Source organism: Vigna unguiculata, chromosome 6 (genome assembly GCF_004118075.2).
Source record: "Vigna unguiculata cultivar IT97K-499-35 chromosome 6, ASM411807v1, whole genome shotgun sequence".
NCBI classification, from domain to species: Eukaryota; Viridiplantae; Streptophyta; class Magnoliopsida; order Fabales; family Fabaceae; genus Vigna; species Vigna unguiculata.
Window position 1 is genome coordinate 28,522,304 of NC_040284.1, and position 27,240 is coordinate 28,549,543.

Below are 27,240 nucleotides of genomic sequence, written 5' to 3' on the forward strand. Positions count from 1 at the left end.
TGTATATAATAAATACTTCATTGTCGATTCTACAAGTATGAAAGTCTTTCGCTTTCTAAAATTAACTCACACCTTCTTCCTTTTAATTATCTTTCATTTCTCATCAGTTGATGCATCTCTGTTATAACAATCACTTTTTTATAATGTAATGCTCTTCACCCTTCAAATAAGTTTTATAAGTATTTATGATCGAAATCTTTTGTATGCCATCGTATTATAACATCCCTACGCAGAAGACAAATCAATGTAACGGTTGTAAATTAATTAATCCTTAACGTTTTAAGGAATAATATTAAATAGAATTTTTTTATAAAATTTTAACTTCCTATTTTCTATTTTTATTTATCAAATAGAAGATAACGGTACCTAATGCCCATATTACAATTATTCAAATCCTATATCTAACCCAATTAAGAGACGTAAAGCTACCACTGCTATCAATCAAAATTATCAAAAATTTTGTAATATGAAAATTATTGATTAGCACTTAAGATATGGAAAATTCAAATGAATTGTCATTATATTACTTTCAGAACAAATCTCTCTTGGCCTGTTTTAGGTTTATAAGAATAGGAATAGTAGACATTATAAAACTTTATAAACGAGATTTGAATAACTAATCTGTCTTTGCATTACAAATTTAAGAACAAAATCTATCATTTAAAGAGCTCCTTAAATATTGGAAGAGTTGTAACCTATCTTTTATAAAATTACATATTTATAATTTTCACGTTTTTACAAAACCCTAAGTACAATTAATGGGCTCTTGTAGAATGATAGTATGAAGAGGATGAATCATATTCAGTCAGCTGTTCGTCAAAATTAAAACCAAACTACTAAAACAATAATTAAATTCAGGTATTCGTCAATTCCCACAACACATAAACAGTAAAAAATGAGATTATGTAATATAAAATATAACGAAACTAACAGTTAACAAAATTATTGTACAAGCAGCTCAATAAATTAAAATATATAAATATATGTTTAATACTAAATAACTTATCAAACCAAATGTAATGAGAAGTAAAAAAACAATAATTTAGCCGCAAACACAAACATCATCAACTAGAGGAGGTATCCTCAGAAAGGCAAAAATTTCCCATGTAACGTAATGGATCCAAAATAGAAAATATGGTGGATTTATAATCCAATCTTAAAAACATGGTAATGGCAGAGGCGTAATATCAAAGTACAAACATGATAATAGCATAATGCATAATAGATTAAGTAAACAAGTATTCCGCAAGCAATTTATGGATACAAAAGACGGGTCCCATAAAATTTAATGTCATTACGCAAACAAAGGAAAAGGAGAAACGCAAGACGATGGTGATAAGTATGATAAGATTACAAAAGGAAAGGATAAACTTCTCAACTGTATCCTATTTGCTGCTGTTGCTGAGGAGGTTGGTAACCGGGATACCCCGGATAACTGCCATACACGTTTGGATCTTGACCAGCAGGAGCATAACCATAGTTTTCATAACCTTGTGCATACCCATAGTATCCACCACCACCACCATTCCACTGGTTTGGATCTGCCTGAGCCTGATAATAAACAAACAATTCATCCAACCTCATTTTACCAATTATCACCAACTTTTGGAAAACAAACAGATTCACCACTATATAATTACCTGTTTGTTTGAAGGACTGCGTCCCCATGACAGACGAACATTCTGTCCACCCAATAGTGTCCCATTTAGCATCCGAAGTGCCTCTTCAGCACATTTCCTGATGCATCAAAATAAAACCACTATCAAAGATCTGCCAGGCTATAAAATGCTACAACACGCTGAACTTTTAAATTCAAATCGGATCAGATATGTTTACCTGTCAGCGAACTGGACAAAACCACATCGCTTGCCTGCTGGAATCTTCACATGAACTAATTCTCCATACTGGCTAAAAACTTGTCTCAAATGGTCATCGCTGACATTAGCATCCAAATTGCCCACAAAAATCTGCAATTAAGACTTAAGTCAAAAAAAGTGGGGAAAAAAAGCAGTTTCAATATTGCAAAGAAGTACGCACAGTTGTATTATTAGGATCATTTTCGTTCTGTGTGCCTTGAGCTTGAGAATTCTGATATGATGCTGCATGTTCAAAATAAAAGTGAAGTAAAATAACGAATTATACACAATTAGATGGAAACAGTTCATGGGAAAAGGACACCGAAAACGAAGTACAACAAAACAGTGCAAACATGTACCAAATAATTATTAAATAAATAAAGTTGCAACTACTTGAAAAAAAATTCTATGTATGAGCAACTTATAGCATGCAATTATTTAGTACGCAATCTACTGATCAACAAATTAAGACAACCGACCCCTTACAAGGCACCACATATATCTACAAATAAGATAAGATGAAAGCATGCCCAATGAAACAAAGTTAAAAATAGATAATAAATACACTAGCTAACTAGATAATATGTAGATAATAATAAAGCAAGGTGGACAACAACTTAAATTAATCAAATATAAATGTAATAATCAGAAAATTTCAACCGTTCCTATAAATTTAAGTAAATTCAACAAAAAAGTTGTCATATAGCAACAATTGCAGACAACTACGTTTAAAGATTATAGGTCTTGGCAACTGCCAATCCCAAAATATCTACTTTAAAATGACAAAAAATGCAACTAAGCTAAATATAAAACTCCAGGAAAGAAAATAATACCTAGTTTAAGTTGACAAGGAAAAAGAAAAAAAGAAAGTGAAGACAGCATGGGATAACATTAAAAAGTTATATAACACAAACATAGACAACAGAGAACCTTTAACTCAATCGTTCTTGCAGTAATATATAAATTTTCTAGCAATTGAGAAAATAAGATGTCAATAACAACGGTTTGAAAGACTGTGCTAACTGAAAGGAATGAGCAATATAAAGCAAACTACAACTTCAATTGCATGGCATCGCACTTAGAATTTGGGAATAACTGAATGGGTACAGAGCCTATCATCATGAAATATGAAACTACACGACAACATAAACATAACCAGCCAGCAACTGTAGTTTCGGGAAAAAACAAAGTATTAAAAACTGCCACTCAACATTTTTCTCCTATTACACTAGAGGTTGGAAACTGAAATTAACTGACACACGATGGAAGAACAGATGAAATTACCAAACGCAACTAAGTGTTTTTTTGGAAAAAGGGAATGTTACAAACGAAAGTAAATGATGTACTTCTTATGACAAGAAATGGGAGTAAATTAAATGAACAAAGATTAAGAACGGAGGGCTGAAAAATAAGAAACTAGAAAAGTTGCAAATGTAACTGGGGTAAATTCAACCAACAAATGGAAAAGAACTCGAAATTGTAGGCGAAAAAGAAAATGCCAACGAAAATAACTGGCAAAACATAAACAGGTAACTGACCTAAGCAAGGACATGCACTAAAATGGTAACATTTCAGCTGAAATCAGTTCCAGGCTCCGGGATGACAGAGCCTCTTGACACCCTGCTTTGAGACAATAGGAGTTCTATAAGACTTTATTATTATATATAATTTATTTAGCCCAAATTTTGAAAGGAAATAGCAGGAAGAAATGAGTTGCGGCTGAAATCTTCAAGTGAGTAAGAGAGAAAGATATAAATTGATAAAATTTGGCATACACCAACAAAGATATTTCGACACATACAACATTACATTCAATCAGTATCACTCATTTAATGGGGACAGCTCAATTTTCCTTCACCCAGATGCAAGAGACATTAATATTCGCAGAAAACAAAACAAAACAGCATAAATAAAAGATACAGACCTTTCGGCTGAGTAGCAGGGGTTTTGTTACTGGCTGGCCCAATTCTCATGGGTCTTGTTGAACAAAGAACCCCTTGCATCTCAGTCATAGCCCTCACTTGTTCACTCTCATCCGCAAACCTAACAAAGCCATACCCCTTAGTCCGACCAGTTAGCCGATCAATAACAACTTTTGCACCCTTTACGGAGTTGTAACGAGCCCTAAATGTCTCTTGGAGCAAGTAATCAGTAACATCTGCAGCCAAGTCGCCAACAAATATTGTGTAGTCAGGAGAATCATCATGGCGCCTTTCACCAGCACTAAAACTTGCCCAATTCAACCTGAAACTCTGCCCCCCATTTGGCATAATAGCCCCATTATATGTCTGAAGAATTCTCTCAGCTGCAGCACGACTATTAAATTCAATAAACCCGTAACCTTCTGATTGACTAGTTTGCTTATTTCGAATCACTTTGACAGAGGTAACCTACGATCCAATAAAATCGGACTTCAATGCATATAAATTAATACAAAATTCAAAGAAACAGGCACAGTACATCCCAAAATAGGACCGTAAAAATATTCAAATTATGCCAAAAACAAATATCACAAATAAATTCGAAAAATAAATTCGAATTTGAACCTCTAGTTCCACAAAACATCACACTAGTATATTACATTCTGTATACAAATTCAATAAAAAGGAAACATATACTCGTAAAAACATATATTCACGAAAATACCATTCAACTACTTCAGACAACAGTATACTCATAGTATACAATAGTATGAATCAAAAAACAAAATCGACCTAAAATGTCACAAAAATAATCCTCCAACGCATAAATCATTACAAAATTCAAACTAAAAGAAGGCATAAACTTTTAAAAACCTAATGCCTCTAAAATCCTAAAAGTACTCAAAATTAACCTGAACAAAAAACTAATATTGTGTCAACAAAAGCAACACAAACCACGACCTCAAGAAAACGAAAACGAAAGGGTTATCATACCTCGCCGGTAGGTGCAAAGCAGGTGTAAAGATAGTTTTCATCCATCCAGTACTGCAAATCACCGATCCACAGGGTCCGGACCTCGTCAACGCTGGCGGGCTGCTGCTGCGACGAAGGCTGGGCGGAGGGGGCCCACATGGGAGGAGGCGCCTGGGGCTGCGGCTGCATCATAACGTAGGGTTGCTGCTGCGGCGGCGGCTGCTGATACTGTTGCTGTGGCTGCTGCCCCATGGTGGGAGGGGCCATGCCGAGTCCTGGCTGCTGCATCATCTCGCCACCAACAAATCAGAAATTCTAGAGGGAGAAAAAAAAAAGAGCGAGAGTGAAAGGGGCAAACTGAGAGAGAGAATAAGTGAATGGGTCTCGATCCCCTTTAAAGCAAACTCAAACCCTAACCCTAAAAAGGGAGGGTGCGGTATGGAACCAATGAATGATTTTGGATGGCGTGATGGGCACTACTTTTGTTTTTCTCAATAATAAATAATTAATTTAAAAGATTGATTGATTTTATCGGTTCCTGATTAGGTGGGGGACTTTGATTGGCTGAATTGTGTAACCCTGAAAAAAAGTGTGAAGAGATTGATCTCCTCTTCCTTAACCAAAACGTATCTCCAGATTTTTTTTTAGGTTAATTATTTGTTTTGATATATTCTATTTACTGGAATAAATATTTATCTGTAGACATATAATTAATATTTGCAATTTTTAATAGATAAATATTTAAAAAAAAATAAGTGGTTTTGTGTTGTGATAATGTATAAGTTGTAGCACATATGGTGATTTTATAAATAAAATATTTTAAATTATTGGTGAAATATTCGATATTTTCCTAAATATTATTTAAGTTCTCTCTAGTTTTGCTAAAGCAGCCTTCACACTTCCTTAATTTAACTTTTTTAATAATTTTGTTATTAATAAAAAAGTATTCGTCAACTTTATTAATATTTATTTTTCACAAATAAAAAAAATACAAGGCATAAGATAATATAGTAATAAATCAATAAATTTGATCCATATAATTGTTCTTAAACTAACAGAATATTTTTGACAAAAATATAACTTTTCATATGCTCATAAGACGATTTATAATTGGGTGTCAAAATACTTATTTTATTGTTGTTTGTATACAATAGTTAAATGTAAGATATGTAAGTTTTACTGTATATATAAAATACAATAGAAATAAGAGTTTACTTCAAAACTATAATTAAGGTAAGTGTTGTTAGTATAACGTTAATAAATGTAATGGTAAATTCGTATAAATTTTATTTAGATCTACAAAATAATCTGAAAACTAATTTGTATGAGAGTTAAAAATTGAATATTTGTTTTAATCAGTAATCCTCGATATATTAAACTTTATAAGTTATTCTTAAACTGGAAACAATAAATACACTTTTTGAACTCCATAAATACTCACGAAAGCATATGTACAATGGGAATTAACAGATATATGAATACTCACAGTGAAACAGTACCAAATCATGAATATTGAATATGAATATGGATATTTACCACATTTTTCTGATAATAGGTTAATATAAAAATAGTGGTAAAAAGTACGATCAAGGTGATCTGGTTTACGTTAGACTAGAAATTAAATCATGAAAAAATACTTTAATTATTAAAATAGTTGAATTACATAAATAAATTTGTTTTGCACGTTTTTATATTATTTAGGGTTAAATATGTTTTTATTTCTCAAGTTTTAGGATTTAGGGTTAAATATGTTTTTATCTCTCAAGTTTTAGTAAATTTTGAAATTAGTTTCTATTCAAAATTTTATATCAATTTAGTCATTTATCTTTAAAAATGCGTGTATTTAGTTATTCTTATCAAAATTTATTAAGTTTATTTGACACTTTAAATGCATTTTATGATAATATTTGAGTTAACATTGAAACAAAAATGTGTCAAACGGTATAAACAATTCAAAAGTATCATAAATGCACTTGTATATATACCTCGACGTGAGATGATGTGTTAAGAGTCTCACATCGACTGAAAATAAGATAATTTCATAGTATATAACTCGGATGCAAACCTTACCTTACAAGTTGTTTTTTTTTCTGATGATTTTTCTGAAAAAATCTATATGTCCCTTTCTCCTTATAAGTTTTATCTACATGAATTACAAAAACAATCTTGCACATTTTTATAATTGTTATCACTGTTTTTTTCTCGTATTATGGTCTACATTTTTCAATTCAATAACTTTCTCAAATAATACAATAAAATACAACAATCATCATTATTACAATTAGTGTAGACACAGGCGCGATTATTACAACTAGCATACACACAGACGGAGTATAGTATGTTAGTAAGTGATTATATTGTAATGTTAATAAGTTAATATATAAAATAAATTTAATTTATTAAAAATAAAATGAAATGAATAGAAAAATTAATTGTTAATAAAAAAAATAAAACAATTTTATAGAAAATAAGTAAAATTAATGATTAATTTCAAAAAAATTAATAAATAATTATATTATAAAAAATAGAATTGACATTATGAAATGTGAACAGAAGATTCTCTTCGGTATATATTCCGTATATATTGTTATACACATTTTGCGTATTTTTTTCTCGGACGTGAAAGTTATTTTATTTGTTTCAAGTTTACTTTTTATTTTATCAGTTATCATCCATATTAAATTACTCGCTTTATTTGGTTTCATTTTCTTTAATTCATTCTGAAGGTGGCATAGAAAAAAGAATTTGGTTTCATTTTCTTTAATTCATTCTGAAGGTGGCATAGAAAAAAGAAGAAGAGAGAATATAAAATATGGTTGTTGAAATTAATAAATAAAATGAAAAGTTAGAAGCAATAGATGAAAAGATTATAGTTCATTAGATTGATATAATAAAATAATTTATTTTTATACGCTACATATTTAAAAGATCATTCATAAAATAATTTTCAAAATACTTTAATGTAAAAATAATTTATAGAATTAGAGTTAAAATAAATTTAAAATAAAAAATAATAATATTATAAAATTCGACAAATAGAAATATGTGTATTATTTTATTGATTTTTGTTTTAATTAATTATATAGAAAAATGATATTGCAATAAAATATAAATTTATATTTTTTATTATCTGCTATTTATTATATAATAATTGAATTAGTTGTACATAATCTCTCTTAATTAGGATAGTTTTTACAAATGAGATTTTTCAATTGGATAGAAGAGAGTAGAAATAATTGAGATATAATGAATACTTTATAAATTAATATGAATAAGTAATCGAATTGACATTTTTAATCTACGGAGGATCTTTAAGATACTTTTTTTATTAGTATTAAATATATAGATGGTAGGATTTCTAAGTTACGTATAGGATCTAATATGGGGTTAAATCAAGTTTTGGTATTATTTTAAGATTTTTTAATATGAATATATATATATATATATATATATATATATATATATATTTTGTAATTTGAAAATTTCTCTGCTCAATTTAGAATCTCTAAAATAACGTCCCTCGTTGAACTAAATTCCCGCATAGAAGAACTTATCAGGAGGAGCAAACGAGTAAAATATCACACCGTTTTTTAGTCCATTCTCCCAATTTCATCAAGTGCAGTCTTTATATCATTCGAACGCATAACGTAGCCTCGTTTCCTTCAGAAGTTAACAAATGTTCGTTATTGTTGTTAATTTATTTTTAAAATTTTAATTATTTAATACTAATAAAAATACTTTTCGAAAAAAATGTAAGATAAATTATAATATTTGGCTAAATTTATCTGTCTAAATTAGTTTACAAAATAATAACTTTTACCAAAACCTTTAACCCGCTTTCTGACTGGAAACTGGAGTGACCCGTTTTGCTACCAGGACCTGTTCTCACCGTTACCTAAACATATTGTCTACAAGTGTATCTACTCCGGATTTTACTGAAATTGTTTTTCACCGTTGATTACATAAAGTGTCCCATGATTTCGAGATGACAATTCCGAGCTCACAGATCACAAATGCGTATGCCCCTATATTGTGGCATTGCTCGTCAATTCCATAATAACGAGTTTGTGTGGAACGAAAGGAATTTAGAATTGGGTGTTGCAGCTCAACTTCGTCATTGTTTTGCGGGCTGGTACGAAACAAAACCTTCCATACTTTTTCTTTTACTTTCTGATTGAACATTTGAAACAATTGATCTTATTGTCCAATCAGTTTTGGTTTCATTGTCTGTTGCATGAACTGAATGGGTGCTGATTTCATAAGCTATTATTGACTCCTGTGCCCAAATGCTTTTTGGCATTTTTGCTTTCATAACCTTGTCATAGTGGGAATTTGGCTTGTTGAAGTGCAGTAGAGTTACGAGAATTTGTGAAATCAGAACCATCGTCTAATTTCAAGTGCTGAAAGTTGACTGATTTAGTTTCACTGGAGTCAATAGTGTGGGTATAAAAAGGAAAAGAATCTGAGGAATTGGGGAGACAATGGATTTGCATCTGAAGAGTCTGTTCAACAGATTTCAGGAGCAGTTTGGGTCTGGTCCTGGTCTTGGTCCTGGATCTGGGACTTGCATGATGAGAGTGGATGGCATTGCTCCAAATTTCATTAAATCTGTATACAAAGCTTCTGCGGCTTTGTATAGAACTGAGCCGTGGAAGAGGCTGCGACCGGGTCACTTGTTTGGCATCCGGGTTGGGAAAGATTCGGATTGGACTGGGAAGAAACAACCTTTTCCATGTGTTCAGTTCATTGGAGGGGATGGAGGGGATGTTGGATTCTACATGTTTAGATCAGAGAATGATGCTAAGAAAATGTTAGGGTCTAGAGAGACCATTCACGTTCCAAATGTCGAGGTTCTGAGGGTGACATACGAAGTGGAGAATTTGATGTTCCCTTCCAACCGGAAGATGATTAAGTCTTTGTCATTGGAAGCATCAGGATCTGATCGATTTCCTGTTATTGATGTTGCTCGATGCACGCCTTCTGGGGATCTTCGATTTAGAAATCCAACCATTGAAGAGCTTAGGTTTGTTTATGCATTCATGAAAGCCATTTCCCTGGTGCACTCCTTACTTCAAGTTGACAGGGAAAGTGGTCCAAAGTATTCCACAGTGGTGTCTTTTGAACCTTTTATAGAGACTGTTGATGTTCAGTGGCCTCCAGATGTAGCCAAGGGGGGTTATGACCTTGTTGCTGTTACTGTTTCCCACCCGCCGGGTCAGGCATATGAAGAAAGATCTAGTAGTGCTAGTGCTGGCTCTACTCCCACCAAGTATGTTGAACCACCTATGGAAGACACTTTCAATGACACAAAAGCATACTCAGGTACTGGCTTGAGACAGTGTGCAATGTGTGAGAAAGAAGTGCACGGAGAACAGTCTCTTTGCTGTGGGCGGTGTAGAGCAATTGTTTACTGCAGTTCAATCTGCCAGAAGCAGCATTGGAACGACACGCATAAAAGCATGTGTGGACTTTACAAAGCCATGATGGAGAGGGAAGAAGAGCTGGCTATAATGATTTTTTTGTTCCCATGTTCTGCTGACCAGCCTTGTAAGTGGCTTGAATCATTAGGAATCCACCAGAAGGGTATGTGGAGAAGAAAGTGCAGCTGCTATTCACATTGCCCTTTTGGTCTCCTTCCTGTGAAAGGTGGGCTACAGGAACTATGGGGTGGAATTGACGAATATGAATACCCTCATGACTCTCCGTTTAATAACCATTTCATCTCAAGTCCATTTCTTCTCTCTGGTTGGTCCGAGTACTACAACCTTCGCTCACTTCCATTGTCAAGTCCAGTCGCCGACATTCTCTCGCATCCATTGACTGTGTATCACATACTAACTACTCTTAATATAAGTTCAAAGAACCTTATATTGAAAGGGAAAGAGGTGATTGTCCACTACCTTGGACCTGAAGGTGAGTTAGATTGGATGCCAGCATTTGCAGAAGTAGGACACTTGCTTAATGGACTGGGCAATGTACAAATAGTGATGGTGGGACCAGAAGTGCCGACAAATTTGTCGGGTACAACCTCCGGAATAGGTAGCAGAGTTAGAGTGAATCTTGTAAGGGGTGTTTATCAAGTGGAAGCCTCATACCTACCTTCTCCACATGTTGTCATTGCTCTAAATTCTAGATTAGATAGCTATACTAGTTGGGGTGGAGCTATTGATTTAATCAAATCACTGGGGGTGCCTGCTTTCTTCACTGATCAATCTGAACTTTCATGTGTAAATGCTAAGCAAGTCCTTCGTAACGCTGGATTGCACATCACGCATCCGGTTACTCCAAATCCTTTCCGGGCCCCTGTGAAAAATCTCACTGCTTCTTTCAATCTTCCTTCATACAGCAATGGTTTTGTCTTTGGGGTGAATACTTGAATGCAGTCTTAAAAATTCCAAAAAAAAAGTTCATATCTACTGTCAATGTCACGCATTCTAAGACTGCAACCAATTTCACATTTTCTCGGTTGTCATGCAATTTGTTGAACATCACAGCAAACTAGAATATCCTTGTCAGATTTGTTGAATTATGTATATTGATTCTGTTTGGCCAGAGCTCTTGTATTAGTCTCTGAGTTATGGACACTGATTTTTATATAATTCGTATCTTGAGCCTCGGGTGGGCTGAGTTCTTTGGTTGTTTTCCTCTTGTCACATTGAAGTCTGTATCAGTTGTTTTGGTATAGTAGTAATATGATTGTGCTCAACCCCTTGTGACCAAGTTGTTCTGGAAAGAAATAAAGCAATGTCAGAAGAGTTATCCAATGAAATTCATGTTTACACTGCATCAAGTATATGTGACTGCCGTTCTTAACTATAGTTTTACCAATAAATATAAAACTAAGTATCGAATTTGGCGATTACCAATTCAAATGGTCATTTGTAGTTGATTTGAAATTGTAGAGCATGAGAAAAAATTTTGGATGCTTAATAAATAACGGGACGTTGCCATGATTGGAGGTGTCTTTTGTTAATGGTGTGGCTTTTTAGAGACCGCAGAGATATCAGAATATCAAAATGGGTTGTTCTTATCTGCATTAGCATTTGAATTTTTTTAGAAAGCAATTAAAGGAAAAAATAAATTTTAAGAAATATTAAGAAAGCAATGATATATAATGTCATTTTCATTTTCACGATTAAAGAGACATTCTTTTTACATCTTGATTGTGCTGGAAAGATGAATGAAATAAAAACCTCTTTCATTTTTGCTTCGCTGCTAACATTAAAATTTTTGGAGAAAATAAAAAACTAATTATATCTTGTATATTGTATTATGTCAATTATTTTAAAATTTTTAATTTTTCCCGTCCCCTCCTTTCCTTTTTTTTCTTTTCAAACATATACTAATATTTGTAAGTGTAAACACGAGTGGTCAATTACTCGTATTTTCTATTACTCTCCTTTTGATAAAGAAGGGAGTTACATTTTTCCTTCTTTCCTCTCTTCTGTTGAAACTCAGTAAAATTTTGTTCTGTTGAAGCATTTTTTTGGATAAATAGTTAAACGAAATACAAGAAAAAATATGAAACATTATAAATGCAATAAAAAAAAGTTAAAGAAAAAAAGGTATAAAATAATTGAAAAAATTGAGCTGTGCAAAAATAACATGGATAAGATTATAAGGGGACTAAAAGTTATGCAAGAGATGGAGAAGAAAGAAAAGAATGAGATCCAAGTATCCCACTGTTTAGCAGCCAAAAATGGAAGGCAGTGATGAGACAGACTCTGATGAGTTGCATTCATCATCCCAACTTGCCCACTTGTGTGTAAAAATAAACCAACCAACCACTATATATTCTTTTTTACCAACACCACAAAAGCCAAATCAACTACGAAACGAAAACTCTAAATTCCATCACAATGGAGTTCCCAACATCTCACTCCCTTCCCTGGCAATACTGCATCCCTTCTCACCTTCTCTTTCCCTACACTTTCACCCCTCAAAACTATGTCCACTGGACAGAAACCCCTGAATCTCACGTTTTCTCAGCTGACATCCCTGGTATGCACCTTAATTACCCATGTGGCAAAACAATACTAAATAAAGTCCTTTCCTTAATAGTGTCTTTCGTTTTCTTTCTTTCCAATTATTGTAAAGGGCTTTTAGATTACTGAATATAAACAAAACAAATTTATTTAACTTTCCAAAAGGATTTCTATCAGAGGAAATGCACACCGACCAAGCACAAATTCTGACAAAAACTCTAGTATCAGAATTTGTGTATGTTGCCTTTGATAATTTCTGAGCCACACCAACAGTGATTTGTAATAGGTTATAGGTGAAAATTGTGGCTTTTGTCATAATTTGCAAGATATTTGAACTGGGTTTGTTTATTTGATGTTTTGTTGTTGTGGTAGGTGTGAGGAAAGAGGAGCTGAGAGTGGAGGTTGAGGATTCAAGATACCTCATAATCAGAACTGAAGCAGTGGATGAATCCACAGAACCTGCAAGGAAGTTTGAGAGGAAGTTTAGGTTGCCTGGGAGGGTTGATCTGGATGGCATCTCTGCTGGGTATGAAGATGGAGTTTTGACTGTTACAGTTCCAAGATCAATTAGAAGAGGTTTCTACATTGACCCTGCTGATGTGTCTGAGAATTTGGAAGTTCTAGCCAGAGCAGCTTGAATGAATGAATGAATGAAGGGTCCTTGTTCTAATTAGGAGCTATACTGTTTACTGCATGTGATTGATTTCTTCTTGATGAAACATTGGTTATGTTGGCTTTCCATGATTTAGGCCATGTTCTTCTTATCTTAGTCACTATTGTGTACAAAATTGGTGGTGAGTTATGATCCATTTGTACTCTGTTGTTTTCAAATGTGACATCCAAGATTTCAGGTCGCAGATATTTAGCTAACTTTTACCTAACTTAGAGAAAAAATTAGATGACACTAAATGGTACTCAAAAGTGTTTGGGTTGTTGATTAATAAAAAGTGAATAACAGAAAAAATCTTGCCACCAATAAAAACAGGATCAAGTGGATGCAGATATTTTTGGGTACTCCTAATCGATATTTTATCTTTATCAAGTTGTATTGTAAGGAATCTATGAATGGAATATTTTCCTGTCCCACTCCCACTGGGAAAAGAATCACATCCACGTGATCAGACCGAGCATCAAATCAAATGAATCAGGAAAACCTTAACAACTCCTTTATAACTTCAGAGATTTCAACCCTAGTCATTTTAAAGAACCTGAATGTGCTTAGGTGCATGGTCTATACTTATAAAAAGGGTGGAAATTTAGAAGAGAAGCTTGAAGAATAACTTACCTAAGACAAGGCTCTATTTAGATTCTATACACACCTGTGAAGTTTGGAGGTTAAAGGGGATTCAAAGCAAAAAAAAAGAGGAATGATTAAAGAAGAAATATATAAGAACAAGAAAAACAAGACATTTGTTTTCTTTGAAAGAAAAAAACCACGAAGGATTTATAGTTGCATCCTGTTAAAAACTAAGTTCACCCTGTCCATTTGCTTTCGGCTTTCTTACCGTTTTAAGTCCAACTTAATTAACTCACATATTTTATTATAACCACTCATACTTTCTATTCTCACCCCCATATAGCGTATTATTTTTACTTTGTCAACTTAAACACAAATATTTTACTCTGTTTAAATTTAATATAAAACCACATGCACCACAAACAAACATATTAAATTAACTATTTTTTTGGAACATACATTAAAGTTAATTACCACTAGTTAAATAATTTCACAAACTTATTTTATCACATAAAAACAAGTTTTAATAATTCCTTAAAAAAAATCATCCTTCAAAATTCATTTATAAAGGAAATAAAATATAAGTCTTGCATTTCCTCCCCCAAGCTCTTATGCAACATCACCCGTTACTTACTTAGATTGATTATCTTAATTAGAATAATGTTTTTTCTTCTTATTTATTTGATTCGTTGATCATTGATTAATATGAACTGTTATGACCTAAAAATGAAATAACTTACCTTACATATTACTATAATTTTTGTGATTTATTGTAACAATTCAAACCTAATCAACAAATTCTTCCTATCTTAATTGCAAGATAAAAAATAGATACATTTTCTTTAACACAAATTTTCATATACTCGTGTCAATTTCAATATAGCATGATGGTTTTTTTTTTGTTGTAAATAAACTTTACTAAGGATAACATCTAAAAAATTAAAAAAATAGTATTAAGAAAAACAATGTACCAGTCGATTTAGATGTATGATTCATCACCTAATTCATTTTAAATTATAATCAAATAGTAATTTTCCAATCAATCTTTAAAAATTAAATTATAGTTTTTCAAACACTAAGTGATCATAGATAGAAAAAAAAAATCATATATCTTTATATTATAAAGTGTTTGACATCTCACTTTAGTTTTTTCGAATAGCTTAAACAAATCATGCTTGAAGTAAATTGGAATTAATAATTTCACAAAATGTTTATGTAATTTGAGAATTTGATATTTTTTTAACTAGATTTTTATAATGAATATTTTATTCAAGTGACACGATAATCTCGGTGTTTATCTCTAAAGCTTTCTAAAGTGACATGTTTCCATATTCTTAGTCTCTGTCTTTTGTTTTTCACTTTTATACTGGTGTTTCATGTGATTCATAGCTTTGAATCAAACATGTTCATATTTGATCTTCATGATTATTGATTTTAAAATTTTAAATCCGTGTCGATTTAACTTGCATTTGACTCGAAAAAGAAAAAGAAATAATTAAAATAAATTAACCTTCATAAAACATTTATAAAGTAACTTCATTTTATATAGTTGTGAACTTGTGGACCAAATTATATAAATTTTAAAAAATTGAACAAAATGAATAGTTTTTTTATTTTTTTTACATAACAAAATTAAATATCTAATTAAAAAAATATTTACATAAAATATTATAAGTAAAAAAAAATTAAATATATTTATTATTTATTACAAACAAACAAGAAACCATACTATAAAAAAATTAAAATATATTATAAAAAAATATATATATTTATATTTATAAATACATTATGGTAAATACAAATATTTAATTATATTTTATCTATATGAACAATTTTAGATAAAAATGAAGAGAGAACCAACTTACAAAGAATTGCAAATGAACTTATAATCCCTCTTTATTGTTATTCCTAATTTTTTAGTTGAGTTAGTAAAATATTAAAAAAATTGCATTTTATTATAATTAATTAAGTGCACAACCTATTTATATTTTTTTTTCCTAAAATTAATCTACGACCAAAACCAGGCAAACTAAGAAGAGTAACGTGATTGGTTCGTCAACCCCACGCGCTTCTTGATTCGTGCTGTCTTTGTCATTCCTCGTGTCCTCATCTCCTTCTTCTTCATCTTCTCTTCAAATCGCTTCTTCTTTTGTCTGTTATCTTCTTCTGTCACATTGAAAATCATCACACCGTTTCTTGGTTTCTCATTTTCCCCATCACAGTTAAATCTTTTGATCCTTTATCCAGTTCTTTGTAACCAGAGATTAGGGAACCCAACAATGGCTCAAGCGGTTGAAGAATGGTACAAGCAGATGCCCGTTATCACGCGCTCATATCTCACAGCTGCAGTTGTCACCACCATCGGATGCTCCCTTGATGTAAAACATCTCTCTTCGCACTCTCACACTTTTAGGGTTTCCAATTCCTTTTCTGCTTATCAATTTGGCACATCTAATTTGGGCTTTCCGTTACCAATCTCTTGTATTTCGTTTGTTTGTTCGTTTTGAAAATGAGATCGTTAATGTGGTAATCGGGATGTTTATTGTTGGTTTCAAGAAGTGCTTAAAGAAGCTGTGGTTGGATTGAGTTTGTGCTAGCTCGGTCTGATGAAACGTTTGTGTGATTTCTATAATTTGTTTGCCTGGTTGGATTGACTTCGTTTTGATTTCTCTGATTTGAGAACTCCATGTGACTAATTCTTTGTTGACTGATTCTGTTTTTGTGGTCTTGCAGATAATTTCTCCTTATCATTTGTACTTGAATCCTCGATTGGTGGTGAAGCAGTACCAGTTTTGGCGTCTGGTTACGAATTTCTTGTACTTTCGTAAAATGGGTAAAGTTTCTGCTGTTTACTGTTTAATGAATTAATATTCTTTGAGATTGGTTGTGGTGAATGCTTTGATTTTTAGCTTTCAGTTTTAAATGGAAAAGGTCTCAATTTTTTATTTCAACGTGTTTGGGACACTGATTTTCGTTTCAATTTGTTTTCGTGTTTGTGCATACATAGATTTTTTTTTTATCTCACTTGAGAGTAACTAATTTTATTCTTAGTGATAGAAGATCGTATAGTAAAATCTCCCTCTCTTAGGCAGTTAGAGATGTATGCGATAATATGATAATGAATGTTAGCGCTCCTGATTAATTTTCTAAATGGGAGTGTACATATTTTGAAGCATCATGAATCCAATCCTCACATGATGAAAATTACTATAGGAGAGCAATTACATTAAGTGAACTGCAACTGTTTTTAGAAGAACACTAGTGAAGAAAGGCTACAGCTGTAGGTGGGATATACCTACATTTTGGAAAAGGGGTCAATCCAATTGACCCTGACGAAATGATAAGGAGAATGACTATGAACATGATAGTTCCCAGAAATAAACTACTTGATTAAAGATATGAGCTTTTGTGGGCTTATCATAAGCAATGAAGCTGTTTTATGATATTTATTTTTGTTTATTGGAGAGTATATCGTGGTCCTTGTTCCGTATACACACATGGTCATAGTTCTTGACTTTACTGAACCCCTTGTGAAATTGGAAACTAAATCTAGTATTTCTGATTGTGGTGCTTTTGTAGTGTTATGCAAGGGAGACTGAAGCTTGTATTGATGGTTTGATGTGTATAAGTTAGTAAACTCTTGTATCAAATGGGTGTCTATTGTATAAAACGGTTGCCTCATCCGCACATCCCCTATTTTCTTTTACTTTTTTTGTGTCTGTGGTCTAGGTTATCAAATGCTAGATTATTGGATGCATATTGTATTCACATCTTCAGCACATTTAGTTCTTGACATTCTCTGTCCTGCATATTGTTGTTTGTATCATCATCGTCTGAAATTTAATTTGAAAATTGTGCATCTTACATCTAAATTTGACATGGTATTTTCTTATTAAATGCGCAGATTTGGATTTTCTGTTTCATATGTTTTTTCTTGCACGTTACTGCAAGCTTCTTGAGGAGAACTCTTTCAGAGGGAGAACTGCCGATTTCTTTTACATGCTTTTATTCGGTGCCACCGTATTGACCGGAATTGTTCTTCTTGGGGGGATGATACCGTACTTGTCAGAGTCGTTCGCAAAAATAATATTCCTTAGCAACTCATTGACGTTTATGATGGTAAGTCGCATTTCTATATATTTATTGTTCACTCCTGGTGTTCAAATCGGTCTCAAATAATCTTTTTTTTTTTTCAGGTTTACGTGTGGAGCAAACAGAATCCCTTTATTCATATGAGCTTCCTGGGCCTGTTTACTTTCACTGCTGCCTACCTTCCATGGGTGCGTAAGCTGTATATGATACGATAACAATGAACCGGTTTATATTTAAAAGAATTTATCTTTGGTTTTGATATTCTGCTCAAGTTCAAACCTATAATCAAGGCAACCTAACCTTGAAGTTAAATGCTTGTAGGTTCTCTTGGGTTTCTCTGTACTCGTTGGGGCCAGTGCTTGGGTGGATCTACTGGTATGCCTCTGATATATTAGTATTGATACTTGATTCCTAAGCAATACATTTTGTGAACAACAGGTTGCTAATGTGAATCTTGACTGCAATGTTCAGGGAATGATTGCTGGCCATGCATATTATTTTCTTGAAGATGTTTATCCTCGGATGACAGGTCGTAGGCCACTAAAAACACCATCATTCATCAAAGCACTGTTTGCAGATGACCCAGTTGTTGTGGCACGGCCTGCCAATGTCAGATTTGCCCCCCCACCAGCTGATGAACTTCACCAAGATTGAACCAAATGGGTAGAGGATTAGCAACGGAACAGCGAAGCGGTTGACCGTGTAATATATTGATTTAAAACATCCTTTTTCGCCTGCATTTGTTAATTATTAGGATTTAAGGGGCAATATGTCGAATGTCAGAGTTTTAACTGAATGAGTTCCTCTTTTTTCACTGTAGTTTATCAGACACCACCCTGTAGATATGATATTAATATCCTCTTTTTATTTTTATATTTTTCACCCTGCACTCACAAGTTTTCTTAAAACTAATTAATTCTTCAAATTTGGTTTTTCCATCTATAGAACACTTTTAAAATCTCATCTTTTAAATCTAGTTATCTGGGAGTTTATGATGAATTTGAAATATAAATACTTTAGTGGTCAAAAATTAGTGAAAAAATGATTCATTTTGAAGTATCTAAAGGTACTATCTAAACAATTTTCAAGATAAAAAACAGTACATTTCAAAATCAGAGAAAAGAAAAACATAGATGTCAAAATTATTTTTTAATTAAATTAAGAACATATTTCATCATGAATTTTAATAAATTACCATCAATTTCTACCTAAAACCATATTGGAAGTGTATATGTTGAGAAAAACACCAGTCCTAGTGGATCTATTAGTGAACGAAATAAAGACCTAATATAAGTGGCTATTCTATGTCAATGGAAGACCTATGTTGACCTAGTAAATAGTATTTTAGTTACTTGTAAGAATTATTTTAATAAATTACCATTAATTTCTACCTAAAACAATATTGGAAGTGTATGTGTTGAGAAAAGCATCGGTCCTAGTAGAAATATTAATGAACGAAATAAATACCTAAAATAAGTCGTTATTCTATGTCAATGCGAAGACTTATGTTGACTTAGTAAATAGTATTTTAGTTAATGTTTAAGAACTATTTCTTCATCTACTCTCTACCCACAGAAAAAAAAAAAAAAAAAAAAAACTAGAGTTATTAGCAGAATTCAACTCAACCGGCGAAGCTGACTGCTTGTACTGCTTGTACTTCAAAATGTAACCACTGAAACTATATAAATGTGCATGATTTTGTTTAATTGATTCATTAAAGAGTAATTGTTATTAGTTAAAATTTTATATTAAAAAGATATTATATATATACGATAATAGTGTTTATTATTATTATATTCTGAGGGTGTGTGTGTGTGTGTTTTTTTTTTTTTTTTTATAAAGATTGATTCGAGGGTAAGGATTTGGATAGATTTGAGTAGGGATGACAACGAGGCAGGTACGGGTTTCGTTATCCTATATCCATTTTCGTAAAAAAAATTCATCATCGGTCCCATACCCAAATCCAACGGGTATTAAAGTTTTATCTCATCCTCATGTCCACCGGGTAACGAGTATAATCTCGTACTCATACCCGTACTCGTTTCCTTATTATTTCAATATAAATTTTAATTAATTGTTATAAAATAATAAAAAATTACGGTAAAGAAAACATAACATTATCAAATATTCAATATTAGGAGGATGGTTGTTTCTTCAATATCAACTACTTTGAAATAAATTATAATTGTTTACATTCTATATTAGAATACCAAATAAAATAAAATTTCATGAGAGCTAAAACATTTATTAAATTTGCAAACTGCAAACATTAATGAAACCTAGTTGATAAAATTTAAAAATATTTTTTTAAAAAATTAAAGGAAAACAAATATTCAAATTAAAATATATTTTAAATATTTATTTACTTCAATTTTTTAAATTCTAATGAATCTATTTTTTTATATACTAATAAAAATGATAATACATCACTTAATCAAAATGACGCAAATAACGAATAATAAACATAATAATAAAATTTTAACATGGATATTGTATGTTTTAAACTCCAATATATCTTGGATGGTGATAAAAAAATATTCATGGCAATTACATTAAATTTTGATATTGTAGTAAATAAAAGTTATTTATACAATTATAGTGAAAAAATTACAACATGATTGATATAATGAGTTAGAAAATAAAAAATAATTAGATAAAATATACTGAAATAGTATTTTACATGATGAAAATAAAAAAAAAATTAACAAATGTATGTCTTAGAAACAATTTGAGAAACTATTGAAAGAAATCGCATAAAGGAAAACGAATGTATAATTAAGGGTATGATAAAATGAAAAATACCTTAGACATCTAAGAACACTTTTCAAATATCAACATATATACTCAATGATCGAGAAATAATTGTTTTAGCGAAACTAAAGAGTTTTTCAAATGAAACAAAAATTAATAAAAATAAGTAAATAATTTTTTTATATTACGTAGTAAATGAAAGGTTTATGCTATTAAACACTTAAATTGAGGGTATTAAACATACTAATGTGAAAGGAAAATATACAATAAATAAAAATATTAAAAAATAATAGAAATATTCAAATATGACACATAAATATTTTTTAATTGACATACATCATTTTAGCATAATTACATAAATGTTATAATAAGATGAAAAATCTATTGGAGATTCAAATGAGTTTCATGACAAACAAAATAATTAAAAGAAATAAAAAATTGAATATATATATATATATATATGGTTACTTAGTTAATTGTGAATATTTTAATGATTTAAATAATGACGGAGATATAGCGGGGATGAGTATTATGACGGTATATGTACATCCCCATAACCATCCCCATACTCACTTGAAAAAGTCGGGGATTTCCCATACCCATACCCATACCCAGTCAATGCGGGATTCTCCGTCAAAACGGAGACAGGTTCGGACAATACGCACGGAGACGAGTTTAGTTGCCATCTCTAGATTTGAGTGTATTTGAGAATAACGTTTATCTTTTTTCTTTGAAGGGAATTGAAAGTGATGGAGGAATTAATTTGAGAGTCAAATTTGAGATAAATTTGATTGATGTAACTAATTTAAAATAAAATTAGTAGATGAAAAAGTAAGAATATTAAATTGTTCTTAATGTTAAAAGTAATATAAAATGATATTTATATAAATTATAATTATTTGAATTTTTTTTGTGATGAATACAATGTTCAAAATAATTGTTAATTGAAATGAATAAAAAATATAATATATTTGATATAAAAAATTAAATATTTTAATTTTCAATAATTAAAGAATATAATATATTTTCAATATTTTCATCACTTCCTGCAACACAAATAACACAAAAACGTTGTTTGTTTTCAAGTTTTGAAGAATATTGGAATAGATTCCAAGTAAAATGGAACCGGTTAAAAATAAAAAGCAGGTCATGGAATCGGATCCAAAAATCCCATAACTAGCTCCATTTAATTGTTGAACCACACAGATCATCTGCAATGCTGGACATGTTATTTCAGTGAAATAAACCAAGGGTATTTCAGTAAAATCACTTAAATCACTCTTAAATTTTTTATTTATCTAAAATCAATAATCTCCTCAATTTCGCATTTCTTTTCTTTGTATAATCTTTCATTCCTTACAAAAAGAACACAACAAATCTTACAAATCACTCCTTACTATTCTCTTTGAATAGTAATTCCATGAAAAAAACACAACCTAAATTTCACAGGTCTAATTAATAAATTTTACATATTTCTTTCACGGTTTAACTATTAAATATAAATATGAAGTTGTGTAGAATTGTGTATAAAGAACTTTATAAATATGTGTACGACAGCACCAGAGGTTGGATCTGTGGCGCAATGGTAGCGCGTCTGACTCCAGATCAGAAGGTTGCGTGTTCGATTCACGTCAGGTTCATCAGTTATTTTATATAGTACAATCTATGAATGACTTTTTTGGACTAAAACAAAATACGAATATATGAAAAAAAAAATGTATGTAGGAATATTCAAGTGTTACACCAAGATTCATTGATATTTATTGAATATTTTAAATATATATACTCTGATTGTTATTTGTTGACAAAGTTATTTAAAATTAAATAAGTCATATTTAACAATAATACAATTTACCAATTTTTTATGTTATTCAATCTGATAATTAAAAAAAATCCTTCTCTTTATAAAAAAATAGAATGTCTATGTGAACATTTTCCATTACCAAAATTAAATAATGTTTAACTTGAATTATATGCAGACTAAAACATGTTAATCTCTTAGTGAAAAGAACAAATGATCAATTAATCATCAAGTATCAGTCTAACATACAATTTTTTCAAGAAATATATTCACCTTATAAAACAATCCGAAAAATTATACTTTTATTTTATTCATTATTATGACACTATATATGACACTATATATATATATATATCTTCACGAGCCATTATTATGACACTATATATATATATTGAGTTTATTAACAGTGTTTTGTCTTGTAGAATGTTTATTGGGTTTAACATATTCATAACCCAAGGATAAATAGGTTTTGTGCGACTGTTCACAATTCACACCCTAAACCCTGCCTAGCGCACTCTACTATCTTCTACTACACATTTATTAATATATAAAATGTATATGAAGATATCATCAGTTGGATCTGTGGCGCAATGGTAGCGCGTCTGACTCCAGATCAGAAGGTTGCGTGTTCGATTCACGTCAGGTTCATGTTTTTAATAAAATTATACCAATTCCACAAGAAGCTTTTTTGATCTCGCTTATGAATAAACAGTATTTTCTTTTTGGAGTAAAAAAAACTATGAAAATATGAAAAAGATTTGTATGTAGGAATGACAGAAAGAAAAAACTTATTTATCGTAAATATTGAAGTGTTACACCAAGATTCGTTGATAATTATTTAACTTTTTAAATATATGGACTCTAGTTGTTATTCGTTCAAAAAATTAATAAATATTAAATAAGTCATGTTTAACAATAATACAATTTTACTATTTTTTTATGTTATTCAATCTGATGATTAAAAAAAAAACCTTCTCTTTATGAGAAAAATGAAAAATCTACCTGAAGTTTTTCTATTACCAAAATTAAGTAATGTTTACATTTGAATTATATACAAACTTAAACATTTTAATCTCTTAAAAAAAGAGAGAACAAAATGGTCAATTAATCATCGGTTATCTTACTAATATACAATTTTTTTTCAAGAAATCACATATTCACCCAATAAAACAATGCAAAAGTTATACTTTTATTTATTTATTTTAGCTCATAATAATATCATATCTTCACTAGCCAGTATTATGACATTATATATATCGAGTTTATTAACAGTGTTAGAGAATCATGTTATAGCATATTAACATATTCATAACCCAAGGATAATTAGGCTTATAAAGTTAGCAATACAAATTAAAATAACAAAAACCGCGAAAATCAAACAAAAATTGAAATAGTAGTAACTCAAACAAAATCAAGACTTAAAAGTTTAATTAAGCTTTAAAGAAAATGCATCCATGAAAATGAAAAAGTAAAAACGCATCGTTTTGTGCGACTGTTCACAATTCACACCCTAAACCCTGCGTAGCACACTCTCTTGTCTTCTGTTCATTCTGTCTTCCCCTTCGCTAAACCTCCGTCCACCATTACTCCTCCGCCGTAAAACCCTAATCCTAGCCATGTCAGTCCTCTCCCGCCTCCGCCACTTCTCCACTTCCATCCTCTCCTCCAACTCCTCCACGCCCCTCACCTCCAAGCAGAAGACCCGCTCCGCCCTCCGCCTCCTCAAATCCGAGACCAACCCCGAGCGCATCCTCGAAATCTGCCGCGCCGCCTCCCTCACCCCGGACTCCCACCTAGACCGTCGCGCCTTCTCCCTCGCCGTCTCCAAGCTTGCCGCCGCGAACCACTTTGATGGCATCCGCCTCTTCCTCGACGATCTCAAATCCCGCCCCGACCTCCGCAACGAAAAGTTCCTCTCTCACGCCATCGTCCTCTACGGCCAGGCCAAAATGCTCGACCACGCCCTCCGTACCTTCACTGACGATCTCTCTGCTCCTCGTTCCGTCAAATCCCTCAATTCCCTCCTCTTCGCCTCCCTCCTGGCGAAGAACTACAAAGAGGTATCTCGAATCTACCTCGATTTCCCTAAAACCTATTCAATTCAACCTGACGTAGACACTTATAACACCGTTATCAAGGCCTTCGCTGAATCCGGTTCTTCCACCTCTGTTTACTCTGTTTTGGCTGAGATGGATAGGAATTCCGTTAAACCTAATGTCATCACTTTGAATAACGCGCTTTTTGGTTTCTACCGCGAGGAGAAGTTTGAGGAGGTGGGGAAGGTATTGAAACTGATGGAGGAGAAGTATCGTGTTTTTCCTGCTCTCAGTACTCATAATGTTAGGATTCAGAGTTTGTGTAAGCTGAAGAGATCTTCTGAGGCCAAGGCTTTGCTTGAGGGAATGGTTTGCAATGGGAGGAAGCCGAATTCGGTTACCTATGCTTGTTTGATCCATGGTTTTTGCAGAGAGGGGGACCTCGAGGAGGCAAAGAGGTTGTTTAGGGACATGAAGAGAAGAGGGTACTCCCCTGATGGTGAGTGTTATTTTACGCTTGTGCATTTTCTGTGTCGCGCCGGGGAGTTTGAGGCGGCGTTGGAGGTTGCTAAGGAGTGTATGGGGAAAGGTTGGGTGCCGAATTTTACCACAATGAAGGTTCTTGTAAATGGGCTTGCTGGTGCATCGAAGGTCGATGAGGCCAAAGAGCTTATTAAGCAGATCAAGGAGAAGTTTGCTGAAAATGAAGACAAGTGGGATGAGATTGAATCTGGGTTGTCACAGTGAGGAAGATTGTGGTCTCCTTGGGTTGTATAATTCTTTGATCAATTGGAGGGGAGCATTGAAAATTGAATTATCTATGGGACATCAGAGCTTAGGAAAGTTTTTTTCGCCATTTCCTCTGGCCATTGGCCTTTTGCTTGCTCAAATGAACTCATTGGTGACTGGTAATCTGCCAAGTTAGTTTAACATTTTTGCTGTTGTTGAGCATGCTTAGTTTTCCTGGAGAAATAATAGAATTGGAAATGTTTCTTATTGTTTTATCTCTTGAAATTGCGTTGGCCCTTTTCTTTCTTTCAAAGGAGACTTATACGCTGCATGGGAGCTTTCTAGACCTGTATATTACATTATTACCATTTTTTAGTTTCTTGTTCTACTCGTCCTGCATAGTTGCTGAAGCCAGAAGCTGGTTTTGATACAATAGTTCTATTGATTTAAAATGTTAATGGAATACGAGAATTGACCCGTTGGCATGTTCCATTCTACTGAAATTATGCAGAACCAATAGTAGTTCCTCTCATTGTTTTAATGTTCACTTGTGCGTATTATATTGTATGTCTCTACATTTGAATGCATATTGAGTATTTAATAGAAGTGTTAAACGTTAATTACCACCTTCAACTATCACCCTTGATGTAATGGTCCTTTTCGTCGTTGGAATATAACAATGGGAGGCAATTCAAGCAACGTGCTTCCTTCAAAGGAGTGCTGTATCTGAAAAGTACACGAGGGATGAATTTTTTAAAAAGGCACTTATTTTAGTATGTTTTATTGCTGATTTAAAAGTAACACGCCGAAGGACTCTGGTTAATTAAGATCATATGCAATTTGTTAGACAGTTTATATTTATTACACATTTCCGAGTATTGTAGCTGTGTCCTAAATCGACGGTCAAATGAGAAAATCATTTACCTCTCTATCATCTCCTCGTTTTATTTTATCTTTTTATTTTTTAATCTTTGCGATAGTTTTTCGCCAAACCATTTTTTTTAACCGTTAACGTGGCATTAAAGAAACGAAAATAACCAATTTGCAATGCGGGAGATCTTATGCTTCTATCTATACACGTTTATGTCACATATGCCTCCTATTTGTGCTTTCATTGTTCGGTTTAATAATTGAATGGACAAACTATTATGCGTATTTGTGAATTTAAATTGAATTGAGGTACGTTTAAGGTTTCATGTATCTACACCTCATGATAAATATACACATAGTTGATTTAACTGGAGTTAGCAGAAATGAAGAATAATAGCCGTAACTGTCACTAAAATAATCTTATTTTAATCGCAACAAAATCTCTCTTATAATACCTCAAGTTGAGAGGACTTTCTACAGAAGGATAGGTACCATCCAAATAGAGATACTCAAAAAGGAAACTCAAATAAAATAAAAACGTGTATGTATAATGACACCTCAAACTATGATTATTCAAATAAAATAAAATAAAATAAAAAATTGTATGTATAATGACACCTCAAACTAGGATTATTTTTATGGACAAAAGTATAGAGATACAACCGAGAGCAACTAAAATAAATAAATAAACAAACAAACTATTCCCGTGCTAGGTTTAAGAATAGAATGAATTTGCCTATTCCCGTGCTAGGTTTAAGAATAGAATGAATTTGCCTAAAAAAAAAAAGAATACAATGTGTTCATCTTATTTCCATCTATCTCAACCTTATTTTCTACGTCACTACATTTTCTAGTCTAGAAGGCCAAGTGTTTTTTTTTTTTTTAATGTGAAAAATGTTGTCTACGTGTTTTTTTTTTTTTTAATTCCAATTTCCAATTGAAAAAAGAGATCGTAAAATATGGTAAGAAGAAGTTGTTGCCATTGTCAG

General features: G+C 32.1%; 5 protein-coding genes and 2 non-coding genes across 10 annotated transcripts; 6 read left to right on the top strand and 1 right to left on the bottom strand.

Annotated features, from left to right (window-relative positions):
- Positions 1 to 1,187: 1,187 nt before the first annotated feature.
- On the bottom strand, positions 1,188 to 5,177 carry LOC114187557 (polyadenylate-binding protein RBP45-like). 3 transcript variants are annotated; one of them, XM_028075835.1, is made up of 6 exons: positions 4,772 to 5,164; positions 3,781 to 4,246; positions 2,038 to 2,099; positions 1,837 to 1,967; positions 1,641 to 1,737; positions 1,188 to 1,551 (listed from the first exon to the last, which is right to left on the bottom strand). In XM_028075835.1, the coding sequence occupies exons 1-6, from the start codon at positions 5,039 to 5,041 to the stop codon at positions 1,375 to 1,377; spliced, it is 1,203 nt and encodes a 400-aa protein (XP_027931636.1). In that variant the 5' UTR covers positions 5,042 to 5,164; the 3' UTR covers positions 1,188 to 1,374. The 3 variants fall into 3 exon arrangements, 2 of the variants coding, with proteins under 2 accessions (XP_027931636.1, XP_027931637.1); XR_003605278.1 differs by lacking the exon at positions 1,188 to 1,551 and adding an exon at positions 3,395 to 3,476 and having other exon boundaries at positions 1,725 to 1,737; positions 4,772 to 5,177; XM_028075836.1 differs by lacking the exons at positions 1,188 to 1,551; positions 1,641 to 1,737 and having other exon boundaries at positions 1,833 to 1,967; positions 4,772 to 5,169.
- A 3,504-nt stretch (positions 5,178 to 8,681) lies between these two features.
- On the top strand, positions 8,682 to 11,534 carry LOC114188235 (zinc finger MYND domain-containing protein 15). 2 transcript variants are annotated; one of them, XM_028076802.1, is made up of 2 exons: positions 8,682 to 8,882; positions 9,076 to 11,534. In XM_028076802.1, the coding sequence occupies exon 2, from the start codon at positions 9,232 to 9,234 to the stop codon at positions 11,125 to 11,127; it is 1,896 nt and encodes a 631-aa protein (XP_027932603.1). In that variant the 5' UTR covers positions 8,682 to 8,882; positions 9,076 to 9,231; the 3' UTR covers positions 11,128 to 11,534. The 2 variants fall into 2 exon arrangements, with proteins under 2 accessions (XP_027932603.1, XP_027932604.1); XM_028076803.1 differs by having other exon boundaries at positions 9,102 to 11,534.
- Positions 11,535 to 12,541: 1,007 nt separating this feature from the next.
- On the top strand, positions 12,542 to 13,592 carry LOC114187361 (15.4 kDa class V heat shock protein). Its single transcript, XM_028075599.1, has 2 exons — positions 12,542 to 12,751; positions 13,108 to 13,592. The coding sequence occupies exons 1-2, from the start codon at positions 12,610 to 12,612 to the stop codon at positions 13,371 to 13,373; spliced, it is 408 nt and encodes a 135-aa protein (XP_027931400.1). The 5' UTR covers positions 12,542 to 12,609; the 3' UTR covers positions 13,374 to 13,592.
- A 2,473-nt stretch (positions 13,593 to 16,065) lies between these two features.
- LOC114186884 (derlin-2.2) lies at positions 16,066 to 18,953 on the top strand. Its single transcript, XM_028074947.1, has 6 exons — positions 16,066 to 16,350; positions 16,706 to 16,805; positions 17,877 to 18,091; positions 18,169 to 18,252; positions 18,386 to 18,439; positions 18,536 to 18,953. The coding sequence occupies exons 1-6, from the start codon at positions 16,252 to 16,254 to the stop codon at positions 18,716 to 18,718; spliced, it is 735 nt and encodes a 244-aa protein (XP_027930748.1). The 5' UTR covers positions 16,066 to 16,251; the 3' UTR covers positions 18,719 to 18,953.
- Positions 18,954 to 22,383: 3,430 nt separating this feature from the next.
- Positions 22,384 to 22,455, top strand: TRNAW-CCA. The gene has a single exon. It is a non-coding gene; the product is annotated as a tRNA-Trp (tRNA).
- Positions 22,456 to 23,192: 737 nt separating this feature from the next.
- Positions 23,193 to 23,264, top strand: TRNAW-CCA. The gene has a single exon. It is a non-coding gene; the product is annotated as a tRNA-Trp (tRNA).
- Positions 23,265 to 24,106: 842 nt separating this feature from the next.
- On the top strand, positions 24,107 to 25,873 carry LOC114188202 (pentatricopeptide repeat-containing protein At1g61870, mitochondrial). Its single transcript, XM_028076761.1, has one exon. It carries the CDS (start codon positions 24,233 to 24,235, stop codon positions 25,397 to 25,399), a length of 1,167 nt encoding a protein of 388 aa, XP_027932562.1. The 5' UTR covers positions 24,107 to 24,232; the 3' UTR covers positions 25,400 to 25,873.
- The last annotated feature ends 1,367 nt before the right edge of the window (positions 25,874 to 27,240 follow it).